At 41.2% G+C, this 22938-nt stretch overlaps 10 protein-coding genes across 10 annotated transcripts; 8 read left to right on the top strand and 2 right to left on the bottom strand.

The window, feature by feature from the left end:
• Positions 1–1129: 1129 nt before the first annotated feature.
• On the top strand, positions 1130–2700 carry BCR41DRAFT_369690 (hypothetical protein; the record flags this gene model as incomplete). The annotated part of the gene is made up of 2 exons (XM_022026479.1): positions 1130–2160; positions 2262–2700. The coding sequence occupies 2 exons, from the start codon at positions 1130–1132 to the stop codon at positions 2698–2700; spliced, it is 1470 nt and encodes a 489-aa protein (XP_021882544.1).
• Positions 2701–3486: 786 nt separating this feature from the next.
• On the top strand, positions 3487–4175 carry BCR41DRAFT_33409 (hypothetical protein). The gene has a single exon (XM_022021916.1). It carries the CDS (start codon positions 3642–3644, stop codon positions 4104–4106), a length of 465 nt encoding a protein of 154 aa, XP_021882543.1. The 5' UTR covers positions 3487–3641; the 3' UTR covers positions 4107–4175.
• Positions 4176–4271: 96 nt separating this feature from the next.
• On the bottom strand, positions 4272–6047 carry BCR41DRAFT_395025 (major facilitator superfamily domain-containing protein; the record flags this gene model as incomplete). The annotated part of the gene is made up of 3 exons (XM_022028691.1): positions 4272–4601; positions 4679–5706; positions 5798–6047. 3 exons carry the CDS (start codon positions 6045–6047, stop codon positions 4272–4274), a joined length of 1608 nt encoding a protein of 535 aa, XP_021882542.1.
• A 2420-nt stretch (positions 6048–8467) lies between these two features.
• Positions 8468–9866, top strand: BCR41DRAFT_321049 (hypothetical protein). The gene is made up of 2 exons (XM_022021424.1): positions 8468–8879; positions 8999–9866. Exons 1-2 carry the CDS (start codon positions 8557–8559, stop codon positions 9753–9755), a joined length of 1080 nt encoding a protein of 359 aa, XP_021882541.1. The 5' UTR covers positions 8468–8556; the 3' UTR covers positions 9756–9866.
• A 577-nt stretch (positions 9867–10443) lies between these two features.
• Positions 10444–11293, top strand: BCR41DRAFT_351109 (hypothetical protein). The gene has a single exon (XM_022023741.1). The coding sequence runs from the start codon at positions 10530–10532 to the stop codon at positions 11202–11204; it is 675 nt and encodes a 224-aa protein (XP_021882540.1). The 5' UTR covers positions 10444–10529; the 3' UTR covers positions 11205–11293.
• A 50-nt stretch (positions 11294–11343) lies between these two features.
• On the top strand, positions 11344–12713 carry BCR41DRAFT_351108 (ribosomal L37ae protein family-domain-containing protein). The gene is made up of 2 exons (XM_022023740.1): positions 11344–12098; positions 12349–12713. Exons 1-2 carry the CDS (start codon positions 11799–11801, stop codon positions 12493–12495), a joined length of 447 nt encoding a protein of 148 aa, XP_021882539.1. The 5' UTR covers positions 11344–11798; the 3' UTR covers positions 12496–12713.
• Positions 12714–12761: 48 nt separating this feature from the next.
• BCR41DRAFT_33335 (hypothetical protein) lies at positions 12762–13351 on the top strand. Its single transcript, XM_022021888.1, has 3 exons — positions 12762–12795; positions 12891–12938; positions 13039–13351. The coding sequence occupies exons 2-3, from the start codon at positions 12936–12938 to the stop codon at positions 13285–13287; spliced, it is 252 nt and encodes an 83-aa protein (XP_021882538.1). The 5' UTR covers positions 12762–12795; positions 12891–12935; the 3' UTR covers positions 13288–13351.
• A 1064-nt stretch (positions 13352–14415) lies between these two features.
• On the top strand, positions 14416–15516 carry BCR41DRAFT_351106 (hypothetical protein). Its single transcript, XM_022023739.1, has one exon. The coding sequence runs from the start codon at positions 14780–14782 to the stop codon at positions 15296–15298; it is 519 nt and encodes a 172-aa protein (XP_021882537.1). The 5' UTR covers positions 14416–14779; the 3' UTR covers positions 15299–15516.
• Positions 15517–17315: 1799 nt separating this feature from the next.
• Positions 17316–19332, top strand: BCR41DRAFT_421119 (anthranilate synthase component I). The gene is made up of 3 exons (XM_022029986.1): positions 17316–17439; positions 17609–17816; positions 17960–19332. The coding sequence occupies exons 1-3, from the start codon at positions 17428–17430 to the stop codon at positions 19243–19245; spliced, it is 1506 nt and encodes a 501-aa protein (XP_021882536.1). The 5' UTR covers positions 17316–17427; the 3' UTR covers positions 19246–19332.
• Positions 19333–20009: 677 nt separating this feature from the next.
• BCR41DRAFT_351104 (hypothetical protein) lies at positions 20010–21382 on the bottom strand. The gene has a single exon (XM_022023738.1). The coding sequence runs from the start codon at positions 21206–21208 to the stop codon at positions 20489–20491; it is 720 nt and encodes a 239-aa protein (XP_021882535.1). The 5' UTR covers positions 21209–21382; the 3' UTR covers positions 20010–20488.
• Between the last annotated feature and the right edge of the window lie 1556 nt (positions 21383–22938).

Raw genomic sequence — 22938 nt, 5'->3', positions numbered from 1 at the left:
TACAATAAAAAAGCTTTTAGCCTCTTGTCCATTTCTTTTTTTTTTTTTTTTTTTTTAATGTACATATTCATATTCATTCAATTTAATTCTCGTCGCTGGTCATTAAAAGTCTCTGCTTCAGGTTAATCCAGTAACGCGGCGTAGGAGTCAATAGATGTAGTCAAGTAAAATGAATAGTTGCAGTAGTCACACAACAAATCATTCTATTGGGTAGGGTGTTTGAGTGTGGCTTTGCGCATCAGTCTCACAGACAGCATGGAAAGGATGGGAGCACACACCACCATTCCAATGTAACTCCATGCTTTGAATACAAGAACATCGACAAAATCTTTCTGGCAACCCAAGTCCTCAATACTCAGGAGGATAAGGAAACGAAAGGAGGAACGTAAAACGTGCTCGAAAGCGATTTGATCCCAGCATCGGGGCCTCTTGACGTCATCCCTACACAGAAATCTGTCGCTAAAGCCTTAACAGCTGCAAGAGCAGAATTTTACCAACCCCATAGTTGAACAAAATTAGCAGAGCAGAAATGCAACCTTCGCTCTACGATACACAACGACAGCCGCAACAACATCAGACGATTCTCCCATCGTCTGGTACTGATCAGAGCCAGGAGCAGGCCTCAGACCAGCAACATGGTATGGCACTATCAGGTCTTTCTGGAGGACCATCAGAGCACGAGATTGTCTTTGGGAACGGAATCCGATCACACTCTCCTTTTCCATCATATATGCACCTAAATATGATCCAGCTAATGCAGCAGAACCAAGTACAGCAGCAGCAATTGTATCATCAGCATCGTCAGTACCATCAACACCATCAGTTGTACAATCAACCCTTTCATCAACCTCATCATACGCATGGCGCTGATTCGTCACAGATGGCTACAGGACAGTTAAAACATCCAGCTCAACATGGTGATGGTCGACCAGTCATCCAAGCTCCCTTCAGTCCTCATTTAATGGTAGATGGATCGACGGCAGAGCCTGATATTCACCTTGGACATGTACTGGAGGAACGGCAGCAGTCACCCATTGATAGATTACATAATGTGGACTCTCCTCAAGTTAGACAGGAGGGAACCCAGCTGCTTACGAACCAGCAACATCCCCCTCCACCAATGCTCAACATGGCCAGCGGCCATATTCCTCCTGGTCTCGACAGCGATTTTGGTGGGCCAAACAGAGTTTCAGGCCCAGGTCACTTTATGCATATGGGCAGGATGACACCACCTTCTGAATTTGGGCATTTCCCTATGCATCCCGTACCAGGAGGACCCTTCCAAGCGCCATTTCAGCAACAGCAGTTTCACCAGCGCCAGCAAATGTTTCTGCATCAGCAGATGCTTCATCAGCAACCGCAACAGCATATGCAACAAGTCCACTCGTTTCAACCCATCCCACAACATCCTCTACATCATCATCAAGGGTATACCCAGTCGCCATTGCCAGCTTCCTCGCAGGATGTAAGCCATAGCCACGTTCCGGTTCCTACGGACCAACGACTACATGCTTCAAGTGTAGAACAGCAGGATCAAATCAAAGATATTGAATCCCAAATCAACAAGCTCTTGTTCAAAAACGACAATACTGCCAATGGCAGCTCCCAGCTCGACCTTGAGGCCGTCAGCCAAAAGCATCTACGACCCCTCTCTGGAGTGACTGTACAGGAGATTGAGGAAGCGCAATTTAAGGATATGCAGAATCAATTACGTCGCATTTCTCTCAACAATCCTCCTGAGACGCAATCGCGAATGCAGACGCAGCTACAACCAGAGTCAATCCCATCATTTCCTCCTGTTATTGCTGTGGATCAAATCCAAGCCAATAAAGGCGAGCACGAAACAAGTGTAGGCAGCGAGTCCTCTTCCTCCTTTTCTTCTCTAGCAGGAGTGGCCCCAGTTGGTCACCGTCGCTCAAATTTTTTGGAAACTCGGTTCAAGAACCCATCAATGAGCGGCCCAGAATCAAGCTTTGAGCCTTCAGTTGAGAAAGTTCCGTTTTCTGTCAAAGATATTGATTTTTACTCTGACAGAAAATACGACCCCTATCGCCCTTCTGCCCATGCTTTTGATGTAATTACACGGGACGCTAAAAGTTTGTGTCATAATCTCATGCCCAAGCCTGAAGAAGAGACTCGAAAGCTTGCACTGCTCAAAAGGTTGGCTTTTTTCTTAAAAAAAAAAAAAAAAAAAAAAAAAAAAAAAAAAACAAGCATTAAGACGAGATTCTGATAAGCCTTTTTTTGTACTAAATGGTTAGGCTATCTGAAATCGCTAATGAGGTGTTTGATGAGGCGGAGGTATTGCCATTCGGATCTTCTGGGAATGGGCTAGCGCTTGCGAATGCAGATATGGATGTCTGTGTGTTTTTGAATGCAAAAGAAGGAGAGGAAGAGGTCTCTCCAGTAGAATTTGTGGAGCGGATAGGAGACCGGTTAGAGAAGGACAGCGAATTTGAAAACATTCTGCAGCTGAAGCGAGCTCGTGTTCCTATCGTGAAATTAAACCATATTAATGGAATTGCATGCGACATTGGATATCAGAATGATCTAGCAATCTGGAATACACGACTATTAAGAGCTTACTGTAGAATTGACCCACGTCTTCGAGATATTGTTGTCGTCGTCAAGACCTGGGCGAAACGCAGGAAGATCAACAACCCTTATACAGGATCGTTATCCAGGTATGTTTCTGATTAAGACTCTCTTAACATTGGAGTCAATGTTTGTTCATTATCGACAGTAATAATCACATGATAAACGCTACTTTCTTTTTTTTTTTAAAAAAAAAAAAAAAAAAAAAAAAAAAAAAGCTACGCTTATGTGCTACTAGTGATTCACCTTCTTCAACGACGTGGAGTCTTGCCCAACCTCCAATCGATCGTTGTAGGAAATGGGAAGGTCCCGTATTGGGATTGTCAGGGGTTCAATCGATACTTTTTTGAGGATATTCCAAATCTAAGCCGGTATTGGCAACCGACGCCCGAGGCAATGAATCAATCGGTAGGAGAGCTGCTCTACGAGTTCTTCAAGTACTTTGCTAGCGAATTTCGATATGCCACGCATGTAGTCAGCATCCGTAGTGGTGGACTCTTGACGAAGGAAGCCAAAGAATGGACCAAAGATGTAAGTGAGAACAAAAACCACTACTTTTGCAAAAAAAAAAAAAAAAAAAAAAAAAAAAAATCATGAGTTTGGCTCATTTGCAGATGGACTAATACTTTCTTTACACCTTCCTTGAATTATTTTATTAGCACATTCTACCTCAGCAACAACAGCAACAACAACTACATCAGCATCAGAATCAGAATCAGCAACATGTGCAATCATCTGCGTCTACTGATACAGCAACGTTGCAAGCTGAAACACAAGAAACTGACGCTATTCCATCTGAACAATCGGACATACATCCGGCTACAGATTTCAAGCCTTTCGTCAAAAACAGATATCTTTTCTGTATCGAGGATCCCTTTGGTAACATTAAAGTCCTCAAAATATTACTTTTTTATTTTCCTATTTGAAATTCATGCTGACGTTACCTTTCTATTGCTTGGTTTGTGTCATATATATATTTAGAACTTGATCACAATGTTGGACGACCTGTTGATCGTTATAGTTTGTTCACGATTCGAGGCGAATTTATGAGAGCAGCCAAGATTTTAAGTAGGAGTAGTGATGGGGCCATAACACGTCTTTGCTATGAGAAAGAAGTGCCCGCGCATCAAGAAAGGAACCGTAACAGCAGTATCGATCATGGAGGTGATCAGAACCGGGACAGAATACAAAAGGATAAACCTGATGGTACATCCTTGAATTCTAACGCTGGTAGTGCTACTGGGTCTGGCATACATGCCAATGGCAGGAGAGGCAGCAGCGGTAGCAATGACGATGGTAATAGTATTAGTGATGGCAGGGGTCGTACAATAGCCTTTCCTACGGGAGAAGGTTCTCTTCATAATATTGAGCAGCCAAAGCCGCGGGATAAAGCCCAGGGGCGATTTTTTGGTGCCAATGGCCATGGCGGTGAAAGACAGAGAATTGGTCGAAAGGACCATCATAAACGCTCAACTATTACAGGTGACCCAAGGGCGATCCCGAGAGCATAGCATAAAACATTGTGTAAAAATATAGATAAGAAAAAAAAATGTACATAAAGAAAACTTCCTCCCTCAAAACGCATCATATAAAAAGATGTCTCATTTGCATTTATTATATCTATTACAAAGGGAGAAAGGGGAAAGGGGATGAAAATGAGATTAAAAGCCATCTTTTTAATAATAATAGACAAAGTCCAGGCGTTCGTCACCAACATCTTTAGTGGTCTTGTTATAATGTTTCCAATCGTCAGTGGTCCAATCCTTAGTGGTCCTGGCACGCTTCTTGTTAATATAAATAAGATAGTATCTTTGAAAAATGAAGAGTGATATAGTGATGATAAGTGAGCCGAAAAGGACCCACATGCCTTTGATAAAGCGAGGTGCGTCCTCGGCACGGAAGACGCTCGTACCAACAATAGCTGTGAGATTGACAGACATGATATACATGGCTAGCGCAATCGTGCGCTTACCCACCGGTGCAGTATTACCAGCAATCCAGGCAGCCTAATAATAATGATAATAAAATAAGGTCACTTTTTTTTTCTGTTATCGGTTGAGTAATTGGCATCAATGTGACTTACGTTAACTGGATGCCAGCATGTGCTTCCACCCATGCTAAAAATTAGACAGATATATAAGTTGATCTTGTTTGTGCCCAAAGGCAGCAGAGCCAGCCCAGCGACACAGCACGCATAATACACTGTCGCGAATGCACCATGGAAAGCGCGTTCCTTAAATCGGTCCGAAGAATAAGAAACTGCAGACATGATGATCAAACTGAGAAGGTAACCGGGGATGGCCATCAGGTTGGTTTTCAGAGCACTGAATCCAAGCATCTTCAAGATCAAGGGTGCAAAGCCCTGAAGAGGGACCGAAGGGAGTAAACCAAAGAATCCGATCAATATATGGGGCCAGATACGGGGAGAACGGACTGCACGCCAGATATCGGCTTTGGGGACAACCTTTTTTGAAGGATCCGCCTTGGATGGATCATCACGAATCAACCGAGTGATTGCAATAAGTTCTTGGCGTTCTGTGAGATAACCAGCAAAGCGAAGGTAACCCCTAGTAGCTGTGGGACCTTCAGGCAAGATGAAGAAAGATAAAATGCCAACAAAGACCGTTGCAACACCTTCGATCAAAAACAACCATTTCCACCCTTCTAAGCCGGCGATCCCACGCATATGCAAGATAAAATAAGATAAGATGCCCGCGCATGAGCTGGCAATCGCAAGCGTGCTCCAAAAGATTGATAGCCTTAAAGCCATTTCTTCACGTTTATAATATGTTGTCAGATAGATGGCAATGCCAGGGATATAACCCGCTTCGAAAGTCCCGACAAGGGCACGAGTGATGAAATAAGAGACTCGATCTTTGATGAACATCTGAGTGGCTGTGGCAAGGCCCCAGAGGACCATTAGGAGAGGGATCCAACGGTGAGGACCCACACGACGAATGATCATATTGGAGGGGATTTCAAAAAAACAAAAGAAGAGAACGAAGATTGCGGTACCGAGTGTGATGGTGTTGAGATCCACACCAATATCGACCATCAAGTTATCTGTGAGTGCGTTGGACATATTACCACGATCTAACTGGAGGAAAAAGACTGAAAAAAAAGGAGCAGTTTTGTTAGTGTTGATACTATGTATTCAGTAAATGAACAAAAAAAAAAAGCCCTTGTCGAGTTGGAGACATACACATGACTCCGATCCAGGAAAGGATTTTCAGATCGAATATCCGGACAAGTTGCTTCTCCTCTTCAGCTGTCCAAATGAGATCATGAACATAGTAGGGATCTTGCTCTCCTATAGCTCTCAATTTATTGTCCGCAGAGTCAGCCTGTGCAGCACCATCCAGAGTGGAGGTGACACTTGGGCTGCTCTTGCGCTCAATATCGTGTGCAAAGTTGGTATCTTCTATTTGAGTTTGCTTCTTCTCGGACAACATCTTCTAGTGCGCTTGTAATGCAATATCTATTATTCTGTTCTTTTATGATATGAAATAGCGTTTATCTCGATCTGATAGTAGGAAAAAAAAAAAAAAAAAAAAAAAAAAAAAAAGAGAGTAAAGAAAAAACTCAAGAAAGAGAGGAAGAGAGGAAGAGTGAGAAGAGAAGTGACACAGACAGAAGAAAGCTACACATTGATGTTTGCCAGAGTCAAGAAGAGTAAAAGGTTTTTATACGCATTTTTTTTTTTTTTTTTTTTTTTAACTGGCAGTTATTGTAAAGCAATGGCGTTTTTAAAGTCCCCGCCAGAAAGTCGTAAACAAATGCATTTTTTTGAGGTTTTAAATTAAATAAAATACTTTCTGTCCCTGCACAAGTTCAATTAGACATCCATTTCTCTGCATGTAACCGAATTAAATCCAAATTGAATTGAGTACGACTTTCTTACGTGAAATATTCTTTAAATCATCATTTAGGTTTTCCCCTTCTTTTTCTTGTTTCTGATTTCAACAAAAAAAAAAAAAAAAAAAAAAAAAAAAAAACAGACGCAACTCTCTACAGACTGCTGTTAGCCACTTACGCCTACGGTCTATACGGTTGCGCCCAACGCGTTATTCGTGGCTCGTCAAGAGGCAGAGGCTTATTTTTCCTCCTTCTACTAATGAGCAACGTTGCGATCAATACTTTCCTCAAATTTCGATACTTCTGCTGTGTACCGCATTTATATAGTAGATCAGAAGGAATAAATGCAGAAACACAGGCTGGCTTGACTATGGCGTATGGTCAGCGCGGAATGATGTGATGTTTAGGTTTCAAAAAACGAAATTCACGAAGTAAAAAAGACTGAAGCTTAAAAACAAAAATGGCTATGACTAGGTTACTTTATTGTTATTGCATATTGTACAATATTCACGTTTCTGAAATCAAAATGTATATTTGCGTGTCAAATGTTCAACATGAATGCACTCCATTCATGTTGAAAAGAGACGTGTATAAATGTTTTTGATATGTTTTCAGCAAAGCCCTGAATAAATACTTCTTGGGTGTGGTATGTGGGCCCTTATCTTATTTTCATTTACTCTTTGATTCATCTTTCTGTCTGACAAAACTTTTCAATTAACATGCTATCAAAAAAAAAAAAAAAAAAAAGAGTTGTGCCTTTATCTTTTTCTATTCCACAATATTTATCCACGTTGCTTGTATGGATGGAAAACCATGACAAGCGTCCGTTTTTTTTTGTGCTACATCAAAATGTTGTAATTCCTTCAATAGAACGCGTCTTATTCAATTTGGATGACCTCTTTTCGTAGTAAAATGGGTCACAAGCATTGCTACTCATAGATTGATCCTATACCACCATTTATAAGTTTATTTAACACACTACATAACTATTTTAGGTATATAGTCAATAAAGCTACATGCGACTATACCATTAATAAATTCGTGAAGTAGATGAAACATAGATTTGATGCCATGCAAAAACTTGATAGTAATAGCTAAAAGGCTTAAGGGGTTCGAAAGTGAGAGGGTGGAAGAAGAAACGCACTCAACAAAGCTAATATCAAATCAAACTATTATGAATATTACAAAGAACATTGATCGAAATAAAGGCTTCAAAAGCGCCTCAGTTCGCGCCAGTTCTCTCAATGAAACCATTTGCTAAAAAAAATAAAAAATAAAAAAAAAAAAAAAGAAAAAGAAAAAGAAATAAAGCTAGAAGCAAAACAAAGGCCTCTGATTGTACTTATTGCTCTGCTGTCGCCATCCATCTCGAATGAAATCGATTAATGAAACCAAGCTAGCCTCATGGAAGCAATCATTAAAAAAGCGTGAAGGGCGAAAGAGCGCGATAGTGGGGAAAAGTGGAGCCATATTTCTGAGTCTCCATTCTCACTACTATGGAAATGCTCTTATAACTCTATGTTATTTTATCTAAACCTTATGACTGATGCAACACGCTTCGCCCATGTCGCCATTATGGATATTTTCTCATTTTCTTCCTCGACAGATCTCTCGTATATCGCGTATTTGAATGTTAAGTTTAAACATTTTGTGGCAAGAACGTTGTTCGCCTTAATGCAAACAAAAGTGGAGTCCGTAGTGATCAGAAAGCGAAAGCGCTAGTTATTAACCATTTATCGTCAACAAAAACGAGACACCCATATGTCCAAATTATTCACTTTATTACTATTCGCCCCACCATGATAATTATATTGTAAAGATATTCAATGTATGTCCCTTCGCTTATTTGCGCAAAGCTCGGGTATTTCAGTTCAATCCACACAAAATTCACCCATTCCCGGATAAAATATTAGTCGCGAACTGCAATCCGCCTTCTCCAAGGTAGCCCCCATTGTCGTTTTGTCTATAAAAGCACATACATTCATCACCAAACCCATTTTTCCCTCATCCCAGTTCGACAGCTACGAAAAAGTGCCCCAAATCCACAATAGACAAGAGAAAAATCTAGCCAACGGCAACCATCAAAAGAACTTAATATCTATAATAATGGCTCCCTCAGTTGAATCAGATGCAGTTATTCTCTTTGCCACTGAGAAGGATTCTCTTATTGCCGACCGCAACACCCATGCCACCCGCGTCGCTGGGCTGGGCGTGGATCCCGAAAAGAAAGCCCTCTTCGCCAGTGTCACCAAGCGTATCGACTACACCCTCAAGATCGGAACCGAGTTGCATGGTATCCGACTGACTCAGTTGACTGAGCAGCAGGCCGAGGAGCTAGCTGCCTTCGTTGCCGAGCGTGGTGTTGTTTTCTTTCGAGATCAGGATGACTTGGACGGTAATGAGCATGTCAAGCTTGGACGTCGCTGGGGGTAAGCATCGAATAATCTATTGTCGTCTGTCGCTTTATGGTAAAAGGAATGATTTATATTTACAGAGAATTAGTCTAACAAAATGCTTCAAATACTTCTATTCACCCTCCATGAAATAGCCCCTTACATATTCATCCCCTTATCCCTCATGAGCAAGAGAATCCAGAAGTTATCGTTTTGGACTCTCGCCTTAATCCTCCAAATCGCTACAATACCAACAATTCATGGCACTCGGATGTGTCGTTTGAGCCAGCTCCATCCTCGTTCTCGATCCTCAAGTTTGATGAAATTCCAGAGTCTGGTGGAGATACTGTCTGGGCCAACGGGTATCAGCTCTATGATGATCTCTCGCAGCCAATCAAGACTTTACTCGAAGGTCTTACTGCCACACACTCTTCAGACATCTTCCGCATAATTCAAGCTCGCACAGGGCGCAAAACATTTGGCAAGTTGAACGACTCATCACACCCTGTTGTCCGTACCAACCCTGTCACAGGTTGGAAGTCTATCTTCACCAACTCAGTCTTCACTCGCGAAATCGATGGTGTCACATCTTTGGAGTCTAAATGGATTTTGGATTATCTGAATGATTTGACATCTAAGCGCCTAGAGTATCAGGTTCGCTTCAGATGGGAGAAGCATAGCGTGGCTATCTGGGACAACCGCTCTACTTTCCATACAGGTGTGCCAGACTTTAGGCCTTATAACCGCCTTGGTTTGAGAGTCACTGTCTCAGGTGAGGTCCCTTATTATGACCCCAGCTCGGGAACTCAAGCGAAGGCTTTCGAGTCCACTGCCAAGGCAATTATCGCTAAACAGGAGGCTGCTGAGGCGGAAAAATCTAAGAAAGGGCTTGACAATCTTCAGCTAGCCTAATAATACTCTCTTTTTTTAACACTACATAATTGATTATAACATGCATGTATATATTGCGTTACAACAAAGGGTCTGAATTCAAATAACAAGAGGATTAATAAAAGATTGGAGAGAATTGTATTGACAATGTCTTTGCTGGATACTTTAGAAAGCTTTATTTAAAGAGCGTATGTTTAGAGGGTGCATATGGAACGAAAAGTATGCCTAAAGACCATTTGTGCCATGTCTCGCATTGAACATTGATAACATTTTTTTCCAATTAGGGACCCAGTTCCGCCAGGCCTTTGTTTTGGAGTTCAGGTCACCCTTTATTTATTTATTTTTTGCGGTTGTGATTATATACTCAGATATAGATTGACCCCTCAAAAAGAAAGGATAAATGGGCGCTGAGCACTTTTTCCAGGAGAGTCCTTGACTTTTTATTAATGTGGTAACACCGCCCGTACACTTTTTAATGAACATTCCAAAACCCGATCAACCATCCTGCTATCCTTCGTTCTTGCAGCAGTTCCTATCATCTATGGTTTTCAAAACGGATAAGGAGACATGTCAATATCCTTTAATCCTTTTTAGGCGTTATAAAAAAAAAAAAAAAATGGTGCATGATCAAAAAACAAGGAACTTTGTAATCTGAGGATCCTATAAAAGTAAGCGCCACTGCTTATCCAGGTCGATTATTCACGTCTTTCTATCATCATTTCACATCACGACAGGTATCTTCTCTCTCTCCGAATCACATTTCAAACACTTAAGATATATACTTCTTACATAGCCATGTTACTGTCTGTGCTTATGTGGTATATCATTTCCTACTCAGGAATCCTGACGATTGTATCGCAAGCACACGTAGGCTTACTACGCCCCTGCGCCCGTGGAAGCCCGCAGGCTGGATGCCCGGCTCCTTCGAAAGGCCAGCGGATAGACTATGATCTCAGTGCTCCTATTGGGACTTCAAGCAGCAGGGATGCACCGTTATGTAGACAGTCCACTCCTTCTACCACGCGAACCATTGTCAAGGCGGGCCATCCTCTGGAAACAACTTACTTAATTGGTGCAGCCCATGGCGGTGGACATTGTCAGTGGGCACTATCCTATGACAATGGCGAAAATTGGGTGGTGATCAAGACCATATACCGAAACTGCCTTAAAGGCCTTAGAACGGGTCAGCATTATTCCATTTCGATCCCAATCCCTAAGAGCGCGCCTTCTGGGAAGGCTACACTCATGTGGCTATGGAATAATGCGCTTGGGGTGAGAGAGTTATATTCCAACTGTGCAGATATTGAGATCCATGGTGGACCAAAGACAGGCAAATTGTCGGGTATTGCACCACTGATTGCAAACTATGGCTCCGGGAGTGTGAAGATTGGTGAGTTTGGTGCTGATCCTAGACACGACGATCGACGAGCAGCGTTTACAAAGCGGAAAGCTATAACTATCACTGTTTGATATTTGAAAAAGAGAACAACTTCGAAATGCATTGGCCAGATAGTGTCAATATCCTGTAGTTTACCCTTAAGCGATTAAAAAATTTGAGATCCTATTAGATTGTACAAAGTGTTGTGGAAATAAGTCCCTCCTTTCATTTTCACTCCAAATTCAAGATGGCAAGTGTCACGTGAAGACATGATACATCAAAAGAGATCATTCACTAGGAATATGTCGAATGCATCCAACGCCAGCAATCTATCCATCCATGCAAATATCAAAGCTACGATATATTTGCAAGTTGAAGAAGGCTGGGAGAAGAGAGAAAGCAGTAATCAGGAACTACTACTACTACAAAAAAAAAAAGAAAAAGATTTATCAAAGACTGTATCGCCTTTGAGTCATGTTGATACATGCGAATAGTTCAACATTTAAACTATTCAAAAGGAACTCGCTTTCAAAGGAACTTGGAGCATAAAAATGAATCTTCAGGAGTATCGGAATCAACGTAAAGAAAAAAGAAGAAAAAAAGGTCATCATTACAAGGTTGAAAGAACAATAGTACAGCAATTGTCAAAAAAATAATCCAAGTAACACAATCAAAGAACAGGAGGAATGATCTTTCAACAAAATAATGAAAGCTTGCAATCAAAGACATCTGCCTTAAACAACAACAACATCGATTCATGTTTTTATGTTGGAAATCAGGATTTCAAAACTCGACTTCATATCATAAGTTTGCATCTGTATTTTAACAATTCGCCCTCGTGTCTTTTCCATCAACAGGCTAAGCGCACTAAGAAGGTTGGAGTTGTTGGTAAATACGGTGTCCGTTATGGTGCCTCGCTCCGTAAGCAGGTCAAGAAGATGGAAATCACCCAACACAGCAAGTACACTTGCACTTTCTGTGGCCGTGTAAGTATAATCAAAATGACGCACCGGACATTGATTTTTTTTTTTTTTTTTTTTTTTAACGTGGACAAAGAGATGAGGATAAGGGAGAAAGATTTCAGGAATACACTTCCCTTTTGTTTTGTAAAGGATGATAAAAGAAAGAGCGTCCTTAATATTCATGCGTGGGTGATAAGCATGATAGTTTTAGGAATATCAAACCGACTATCATATCTAATGTCACCTCTCTTTTTTCTTGGATTTTATCATATAGGATGCCGTCAAGCGCCAGGCCGTTGGTATCTGGAAGTGCCGCGGCTGCAAGAAGACCATGGCTGGCGGTGCCTGGACCTTGTCCACCACTGCTGCTGCTACCGTCCGCTCTACCACTCGCCGTCTCCGCGAGATCATGGAGGTTTAAGCAAGCCTTATATGTTTTCTCATATTGGAACACGAGCAGCCTTACTTTCACGAATAAAGTACCCTCCTTAAAAAAACCATATCTATGTGAATAATCGAGGTGCTCTGTCCACTATTCTATGATATTGTGGGTCAAATATGTGCGAGATAAAATATTCAATCGTGTAGTATCGGAGTTCCCTTAGATGTTAGAAGATTAAGGGGAATTAAATAGGCGACTCTAATACGCTTTGTTCTTTTTACTTTTTTTGTTCTTCATCCGTTTGACAAAATTGATATTCTTTTACGCCTTCTCCGCGAGGTACGTTGACTAAATGCGTCCTGCAAACTGTCGTTGCCATACGTTGAATGTTGAATGTAGTTTAACAAATGCATTTTATTTCAACATTCACTTAGATCATTTCAAGCTCATCAACAAAATTTCCCCCCATAAACAACACTATGGTACGAAGGCTATATTTTATTTTATTTTTTCTTTCGATATAAATGTTTACGCGTTTTATTCATCGTCTCTCGGTTCCCCTCATCATTACATTCTTCGTAGAGCTCAGAACCTACTACGTATGGTTTATTGGATGATGAATTAAACGGAATAGACCATGCGGATGACATAGAAGAGTTCGCTTCTGACCGCGACTATGGTGAGGAGTCGGATTTTGACTTCAATGACTATTCGAGTGATACGTTGGATTCCGAGCCAGAAGCGGAGCATGAGCCACCTCTCGCTCTTGTTAAAACTAGTAGCATTCATTCTTTATTAGATCATGGTGCTGTGGGAACGGGTAGTTCATAAAGTCCAAAGCCAAGCGAGGGGACCGATGCGAATGTCAATGAAATAACAACCGAACTTTTGTCTTCCCAGTTGCAAGATTATCAATGGATCGAGTCAACTGTTGATGATACCACGATCAAGGGAATTGTAAATGAAACTCGTACAAATCAGTACGACTATCTCCCACATGTTTTTTACGTGGACAAGGAGGACTTCAGCTCTTGGCTCGAACGAGACGGCCGCGATCATTTCTTTGTTTGGCTAATGCGCAAGCATTATGATAATATGTCAGGTGGCAGAAGCAGATTTTTTTATGTTGAAACCTATGAATGCCACCTTGGCATGAGACACGAACGCAAAATGGCCCCCAAAAGGTTTCTCAAGGTTCTCCTCAAGTTATCTCTCAAGGCCCTGGGCAGGGATCAAGGGAAAAGAAAAAGAGACGCGTTTTGAAGCCTAGCCAGAAAGTCGGTTGTACAGCCAAACTCATTGTCCACAACATGAAAGACGACAGTGAGGATCCCGAATATGCAACCAAGAGTGGGAGAAAGCAGCTCCGGATCACATATTATTTTAGACACACAGGACATACCCTCGGCGATGTTGATGCTTTTCAATACCTTACCATGACGGAATCAACAAAAGCACGGGTTCGAAACTTGATTCGTCTTGACTTATGTACTAGAGGAATAATTGCTAAGATTAATTTGACTGGGCTCCAGGCATATTCTCTCCACAAGCAAGGGTGTTTACAGCGCGACCATGTCCTTACATATGAGGACGTCTATAATATTCAGTATAAATACATATCTAAACTGACAAAACTATCAGACAACAACATGGACTCAATGAGGCTCTGGATGTCAAAGCTGCAGCAAGAGAAGCAGTTTACCGTCTTCATAAAGAGTTTCCTCCAGAAAGGGTAGGATGGGAAGGTCTTTCCCAAATTAGCCCATGGATTCATGTCTCCTTTTCAGCGATCTGTATACAGCTCAAATTTTAAATGTATTGGGTTGGACTCAACACATGGAACGAACCGCTCCAAATTTGAGCTTTTTACAATAATAATCCAGGATCCACTGCGAACGAGTGCCGTCCCTGTCGCTTTCTTGATCTCCATTGACCATAATCACCACTCTCTGGCAAGTTGGCTCATATTAAGGATATGGTTGGTGCCCCAGAGTTCATTACTATTGATGACGCTCAAGTGGAATACAAGGTCATCTGTAAAGCATTTGGACGGGATGTAACTGTCCATTTGTGTCTATGGCATGTGATGAAAGCCTGGGCCCGCAAGCTCTCGACCTTAATTTGAGGTGCCGATAGGAACCAAAACAAGGATCTTCGGCAATCCGCAATGAATGAACTCCGTTCGATTCTTTGTGATCCATCCTCTGGAAGTGCCGGTGAGACGATAGTTGAATTCGAAAAGAAATGATCGGAGCACAATGAGGGAAAGCTTTGGAAATACCTCAAAGAACGGTACTTCATTGGAGGACGTAGGCAACGATGGATGAAGTCATACCGTGTTGGCAAATTCTATGCCGGCATGGACACCAATAATTATGTAAAACCTTGGCACAATCATCTCAAGTCTCATTTTCTACGAGGCCATACTAACTGCCGAGGTGACAGGCTGATCTACCTTTTAAGCCATGATGTAGATGACTTCTATCAGGCGCTGGCAATGCGTAGTGTGGTTCGTTATGGCCGGCATTCCAAAGGCGAGAAGACAGATATCTTGCAAGAAAGATGTCTAAACAACAAAACAATTGAGGCGCTCCAAGGTCTGGTCATCTACGTTGAAGGGTATTATTGCGTTATCTCGCCAACAACTGGGTGTAGTATATATAACGTTAACGTCGATGAAAACAATACCATTACAGGATATAATTGCCAATATTTTATTAATCGGCACCGTCCTTGCATGCATATGCTTGTGTTATTCAAAGTTAAGCAGAGACGAAAATCGTCCACTGAGTCTTCCCAGAAAGGCTGTGCCTTTGGTCATGGACAAACACATGGCTGTTGAGCACGGTGAATATCAAATTGAGGAGGAGGGTGAGTTTAACCAAACTGAGATTCAACTAGGAGAATCAGCAAAGCGAAGAAACTGATGAGTTGCTTGAGTTCTTCAAAGCTTCGGTATTATCGATAGGTCAGAAGATAATGTAGGGAAGTTGAGACTTGTAGTAAATACGCTAGATAGTATGTCAATAATCCCGAATACTTCTGGAACTAAGAAGCGATAACTAGATTTTAATAAACACAAAAAGAAATCAAGCCAAGTTAAGCTTTCTCCTATGAAATAACGCATCTAAATTTCACACGCAATCATCACTGACGTTATTAGAGTGATTATATCTACCCTTCTCGAGAAGACGGCGCCATGCCCATGCAATGTATGATAGAGGGCATGATTATGCACCAAATAAAAAAAGAATAAAAAGGATCCGTTTAGTATTTATCGAGATAGCACTAAAAGTTGCAACAAAGTTGAGTAATATTAAGGACTATACAGACTTTAAGCGTGAATAGTTCCTGCTGGAGTGCTGGAAATCAGGCGCTCTCGAAACGGCCGAAAGAGGAACTTATTATTTTTGGTTTAAAACAACTCCTAAGTCAATCCGTTCAGGATCCATGGAGTAACACCCGTATAAAGTATTTCAAGTACAAAAAAAAGCGAAAATATACCATTTTTGACATACTCACTAGGTTGTTGCGCCGGAATCTTAAGAGGCAGAGCCTAGCCAAAGCAGGGTATTACTCAGCTAGGCTACGGTATGAACCCTGGTTTTCAGTATTTCATGCAGTGGTTCTTGAGTAAATGAGCATAGAATATCGAAAAACCGCTATTTACCTCGACCTAGCTGCTTTCCTTAAGGAAAACTTTTTTTCTGGCTATGAAACCAATAGCGATTCTACCACCATTGGATTCGAAATTGAAAAGTGCATATAACCTGAGGGTTCTGAGGGTTTTAAGTATATCCGTGTTGCGCTTCATCGTTTTTACCAAGTTTTGCAAAACTAATTTTGAAATAGTTGGTCACGTATCATGTCCTAAATCTCATCGCATTACCAAAGATATCGACTTTCCGCAGAAAGTCTAAAGCCCACTTTGAAAAGTTGCGCTTCGGTGCTCGCTACCGGCCCCAAGTAGAGCGAGCCCATTTGGCCCTGAAATGAGTGACTTTACTTATAAGACTAAGGATATCGGCACGCCTTTTTTTATTATCATGTGAGGTATATCGGAAATAAGTTTGTATTTCCTTTCCTCTAACGTCTAAGGGAATTCCTTTGCGTTCAGCAGTCAGTACGCCATTTTTTTTTGTGAGGAAACAATGAAGGGTGATTATGGCTGGCACCATGTGCATATACAAAACTGATATGTGTTTAAATGTATATTATCCATTCTGTAGCTGTCTAGGATAAATGGCGAACGATGTCCGAGGTGGCAGTGCATGGTAGAACACTTGGTCAAGCTGGCTGGAAGACTGCGCTGAAATTTAACAAGCATGCTGGAATATCGGAGCGACATGCGGGCTGAGAAATTGAAGCAGCAGGCTGAAAATCGAAGCAGCAGGCTGAAAATTTTAACTGCACACTGAAGCGGCACGCTCCAATCACAATTCAGCACGTGCTTGTTATCAATAATCGTAGCTTTCGGCTTAGATCAATGCCTTAAACCTCATTAACTTTAAAGAATCCATGTATGAGGATAATTGACGTGTTTTGCTTTTTTTTTTTTTTTACAGCTCCTTTGGAATGTGTCATAAAAAACACGTCGCAAAAGAACCTACCAATCGAAACGCCAAAGAAGTATGAAGGATGGCAAAGGATAGTGTTGATTTAATTAATGTTGGTGCCAATAAAATAAATGTACGAAGATCGCGTTTATAATACGTGAATGGTGTATATGTGAGTGACTTAAATAAAGTGGGCGAGGGAGCCAAAGTGAGTCAGTCATTGCACAAGCCATATCACACAATCAATTGGTGGAGATCAAAAAAAAAAAAAAAAAAAAAAACGGCTGTGTAACAAAGCTGCCTCTTTTTTATACCACCCATCTTGATCAAGCATCACATTCCTCTTCCTTGCATCCTCATTACATTCATTTCTCCTCCTCCTCCGTAATTATAAACATTACAAATATATTTCGTCATGGTATACAACGTAAGTACTTTTTCTTAAGGAAATAGCTAACGATCACACATTCCTTCAGAGCCATTGCCTCCTTTTCTTTGAGACCAGATTTATATCTTTCCCTTCACACTCAAGCACAAATCGGACCACAAAAAAGAAAAAAAGAAAAAGAACTGAATCTTTCATTTATCACTTACAGGTTACTGTCCGACCTTCACTGGAAGAGGTGCAGGGTTTTATCAAGGCGAATGCAGGAAACACGATTCCCATTTTTGCCGAGATTCCCGCTGACATGATCACGCCTGTGATGGCATACCTCAGAGTCTCGGACAAGTGTGATTACTCATTTCTTCTCGAGTCGATTGCTGGAGGCGAGAAGATTGGACGATACAGTTTTATTGGCAGCGGTAGGTTATACATAAACAGCTGGTGATAAATGACCGAAGATGGGGATGGGATATTCAAGTCAAAGAAGATAAGAAGATCCTATGAATGTACAGGTCGTATTAATACTAGCTTTTTTGTTTGCGTTGGTCCTTCCTCTTTTTAGATCCGTACAAAGTCTTGAAGACAGGACCTAATGAGAGCCTACATGGCGATCCCTTAGCTATTTTGGAAAAGGAGCTCGGGAACATCCGTTATGTTAAAGTAAATGGTATTCAGGATTTTACCGGAGGCGCCATCGGCTACGTTGGGTACGATAATATTCAGTATTTTGAGCCTCGTACCAAGCGTGATGATCTACAAGATCCTATCGGTCTTCCAGACGCCGTATTTATGTTCTGTGATACAATTGTGATTTTTGATCACCTTTACCAGAAAATTCAGGTTGTTACTCACTACCGATCCAACGCCACAGACCCTGCAGAGGTCGAAAATCAGTACCTGAAAGCTGTGGACGAAATTCATATTACAGTGGATTTGCTCAACAATGAGATCACCCCAAAGATTCCTCAGCCACCTATTACACTCGGTCAGGAGCCTGTTTCGAATGTGGGGAAGGAAGGGTATGAAGGATTTGTGACCACGCTGAAGAAGCATATCAAACTGGGAGATATCATCCAGGCCGTACCTTCTCAGAGACTTGCCAAGCCCACCAACCTTCATCCCTTCAACATTTATAGACATTTGCGGTCAATTAACCCTTCACCATACATGTTTTATCTGGATCTTAAGGATTTTACGCTGGTCGGGGCTTCACCAGAAATGTTGGTTAGGGTGCATAACCGTGTGGTTTATACTCACCCAATTGCCGGTACTAGAAAACGCGGAGATACGCCAGAATTAGACGTAGCACTAGGAGAGGAACTATTGGCGGATCCGAAGGAAAGGGCTGAACATATCATGCTGGTGGATTTGGGTCGCAATGACGTGAACAGGGTCTGTAAGCCAGAGACAGTCAAAGTCGATTCTCTGATGCATCTGGAACGTTACTCACATGTTATGCACATTGTGTCCAATGTTTCTGGAACACTACGTGATGAAAAGACACCTTTTGATGCTTTCAGAAGCATTTTTCCAGCAGGCACTACCTCAGGTGCACCAAAGGTGCGTGCGATGGAGCTTATTTCGGAACTGGAGAAAACCAAGCGTGGAGTGTATGCTGGTGCAGTAGGTCATTTTGATTACTCTGGCGGACTAGATACCTGTATTGCACTTCGAACCATGGTTGTCAAGGATGGTGTTGCTTATCTGCAAGCAGGAGGTGGTATTGTTTATGATAGTGTGGAGGAGGATGAATATCAAGAGACACTAAACAAGTTGGGATCAAACCTGACAGCATTGAAGATGTGCGAAGATTTCTACTATCGGAAGCAACAATCCGAAGGACTGTAAAAAGACAGTAATGTCCTATCTGTTTCATAGATTTTTGCTGGCTGATGCTGGATCATGCCATCTTATTATTATACATTAAAAAAAGAGATTATCATATAATTTGTCGCCGCCGCCTGGTCTAATCAAACGTGGAGAGAGCGTTCTTGTTGCTTGATAGACCTTTTCAATTCATGAAGTGGTACTTTTCCCAAAAGCATGGCTGTGGCTTTTCTTCTTTACATCACTAGAAGCTTTTCTTAGTGTGTGAATCATCTAGCGTGGTGTTGAAGGGATCTACGATTTTATTGCGGTGCCTATTGAGACTCCGGATATGGCCCAGCAGGCGTTAAAATATGCCTATTGATCACAAATTGTTATTTGACCTCTTCATTGGCTATTAATTATTGATTATAGCTTCCGCCGAGAGAAAAAAAAAAAAAAAAAAAAAAAAAACCAGCATCCTCCATTACACAAAAGGTTTATAAACTGGGCGTAATTATTAATGACAAAAAAAAACTTTATTGCTTGTAACATTCTCGAATCAAAGAAAGCAAAGTCTTTTTTGTGTACTAATGTATGTAATCAGTGTTCAAATGCTCTAATGTGCTTATGTGGCCTTTGCTTTGGCTTTCTGGATGTTCCCGGGTTTTTTTTACGCTATAATACTGACACTATATTCATAACTTCAGATACAAGGCCAAAAAAAGAGGCAGAAAAAAAATGCAATTATGCAGTTGTCGTGTGGTGTCGTACAGCATTTGAGAGAAACAAGGGGACAGTGGAAGAGATGGAGAGGCGGAGAAAACAAAAGAGACAAATCTCCTGGCTTTTCCCGTCATTGACTTTGATATTTGTGCATGTAAACACCCGGTGTAAACTTAACCGAAATTTGTGTGGGTCATTTTATTTAGTGTTGCATCAAAAAAAGCATGTCGAGAAAACCAGGATGACGAATGTTTTGTTTTATTTTATTTTACTCACAACAAAAAAGAGAATTTCTGTTTTTCTGTTATTCCCTTTCTTTTTTATTTTTCTGCTATGGTACACTGATGTCAATTGTCATAAAGTAGGGAAAAAAAGAGAAAAGTGTTTGGACCGAGTGTAATTGCTGTTAGACCAAAACAAAGGGACCCTGGTCTTATTTCCTAATGTGTCGTCATGTGTGTAATTCACCTTGCTCGTCTTCCATGCACATGAAATGGAAGCATGGAACAAGTATCCACTGACGTTACACCCGTCGTTTTTCTTTCTATTTTTTTCTTTTTTAGGCCGTTGTAACCCAGAAGAGATCCTCTTTAGGTTTGGCCAGGGATCCTGACCGCTTCAGGCTCTTGTAGTCTCGGGTCCAACTCTGTAGAAGCTCACGGCGTTTCATAAGCAAGACATCCAGTTCTTGACAGAGTCTGGTCTTGTTCTCCTGTAGCTCTTCCTTAGATGATGAGGCAAATAGTGACGAGATGCTTGAAGGGATTGAGGCATCAGTTGTGGTGATGGGAGCAATCGTCGGTGATGAAGGAGGCGAAATCTGATGGAGACGTTGAGTAATGATCGCAAGTTGGTCTTCGATCTGTTTCTTTTCTTTGTCCAATGCCTCCAAATCTGCGTCGATCCTCCGTCCACTAACGGGGGACAAGGGAGTGCCAGTAGCAAAAGCACCCGCTGGAGAAATAGGGGAAAGTGCGCTACCAGTTACTTCGTTTTCGGATGAAGATTCCTCCTTTTGCCGCTGTAGGACTGTAGGGTCAACGATAACATTGATGGCTTGGCGTTCCTTAAGCTTGTTCTTGTTGGCAAGGTAAGCCTTGAGAGTACTGCTTCTGCGGAGGCCTCCTGATCCTGTAGAAGTCGTGCTGGCAGGAGGGCTTGCGTTCATGGTCGTGGCAACAGGGCTTGTGGAGTTGTTATCGTCAGCAGTGGTAGTGGTCATGGTGTTTGATGGTTCAAAAGAAGGGCTAGCAACAGGACTCAGGACATTCATTGCCATTTAATATACTTTGAAAGACTGGATGTGGATTTGTTCAAGCTTATGGTGATTGTTAGTGTATCGCGTATATTGATGTCGAGTGTAGAGGTGAAGCTAAGAAAGAGAAGAGAAGAGAAGTGGATAAGCAAGGGAGTGAATATTAAAATAATTTTATACTTTTTTTTTTTTTTTTACTTGTTTATTTTGAAAAAAAAAAAAAAAAAAAAAAAAAAGCGAGGGAAGGTGAATGCCCCGACTTTTTATAATAATTCGGCTGTGGTAAAAATTCACGTTCTTTTTTATTTGGCATGGCCTCTGTGACAATAAAAGGTGCAGAAACATCCCCAAAAATAAGACATACATAGCCAGGCAATAGCGCTCCTCGTCATTAACAGTCAGTATGGTAGTAGCAGGGATAATAGAGATTTGAGTGGAAGAACAGGTGGATGGTGGATAAAAGAGGCGAAAGAGAAAGAAGAAGTAAGAAAATCGGATCCATATTTTTGCATGTCTTTGTTGTTTACAAGACAGAACAGAGTAAATACAATTGAGATTGTGAGGAAAAAAGTATCAAATTACTGTCCATGTGGGTTAATGATTGGCTTGAATTGTCTCAACCTTTTGCTCATTCTTGTCATCCTCACTCGTTGCTTCTCTGGCGCAACCTTTTGATGCTCACACCGCCAATGGAGACACAAGGGATGCGCACACGACCCATCACGCATTGCACAATCCTTTATGATCATGGCATGTAAAAATATATACATTTGCTTAACGAAAATGCCATGCCCTGCCCTGTGCTCTACCTGTCCTCTCTGTCTGGCTTGTATGTGGTATGTGTATATTTGCAATCTGTATGCACCTCTTTTTTTTTCCTTCGCTTCTGAACCTGTCATGTCTATCATGCCGTGTTGACTTGTCAATCGTTTGGAATCTTAGTCTTGACTTACTTTTAATATCACGGATTTGAGAACCAGTAACACCACAGTACATTGCTGCGTGCGCATTAACATCATGACTATGCTCTTTATTATTGCTAATTACTGATATTTATCTTACCATTGCAAACAAAAGAACATTATGATCTTTTTTTTTTTTTTTTTTTTTTTTTTTTAATATTGAGCCTTTTCCAAAGACTTCTTGGATATACTGGTTATTGTTAAGGGCTACATGTATGCAGCCCCTATTGCACCCCTTGACTCTCTAAAGCTAGCAAACTTGGTCCAATCGAGATCCAAGAGCTGATGATCAAGAAAAGTGTGAGCACGAGGTCTTTTCTTTATTTATTTCTATTCTAACAATCTCATATAAGAAAATACATTTAATTCCTGCCTCACTGGGACTAATTTTTCGTAAATGAAAAGGAATCTTTTGATTGTTGCACAAGCATGTAGCATGCATATTGAAAGCTGTTGTGGACAGAAAACAGGGTTCGACTTCTTTTGGTTTACTAGAGCTATAACTACCTGTGTAGATGTGTAGCCTAAGTGAAAAATGCTCTACTGACACACAGATGATACACATCTCTTAGTGTTTTGAATAGGTCATTTTCTCTTATTCTACAATCACTCGTTTATGATTACCTTCTCTCTTACAATATCCCTTTCACTTCTCTTGTCTTCCTAAACAGTTCAGTAGTGTCAAGTAAACGGGAACAAGCCTGAAAGGTATAGCAATAAATTTTCGATAGAATTAAGATAGTACTATCTCTTCTACTAAGATCTCTGAGTTCATCAGGGACTGAAACCCAT

The sequence above is a fragment of the Lobosporangium transversale genome (assembly GCF_002105155.1).
Source record: "Lobosporangium transversale strain NRRL 3116 chromosome Unknown BCR41scaffold_13, whole genome shotgun sequence".
Taxonomy (NCBI): domain Eukaryota; kingdom Fungi; phylum Mortierellomycota; class Mortierellomycetes; order Mortierellales; family Mortierellaceae; genus Lobosporangium; species Lobosporangium transversale.
Note: the sequence above shows the minus strand (reverse complement) of the source record. Positions and strands in the feature narration are given on the sequence as shown.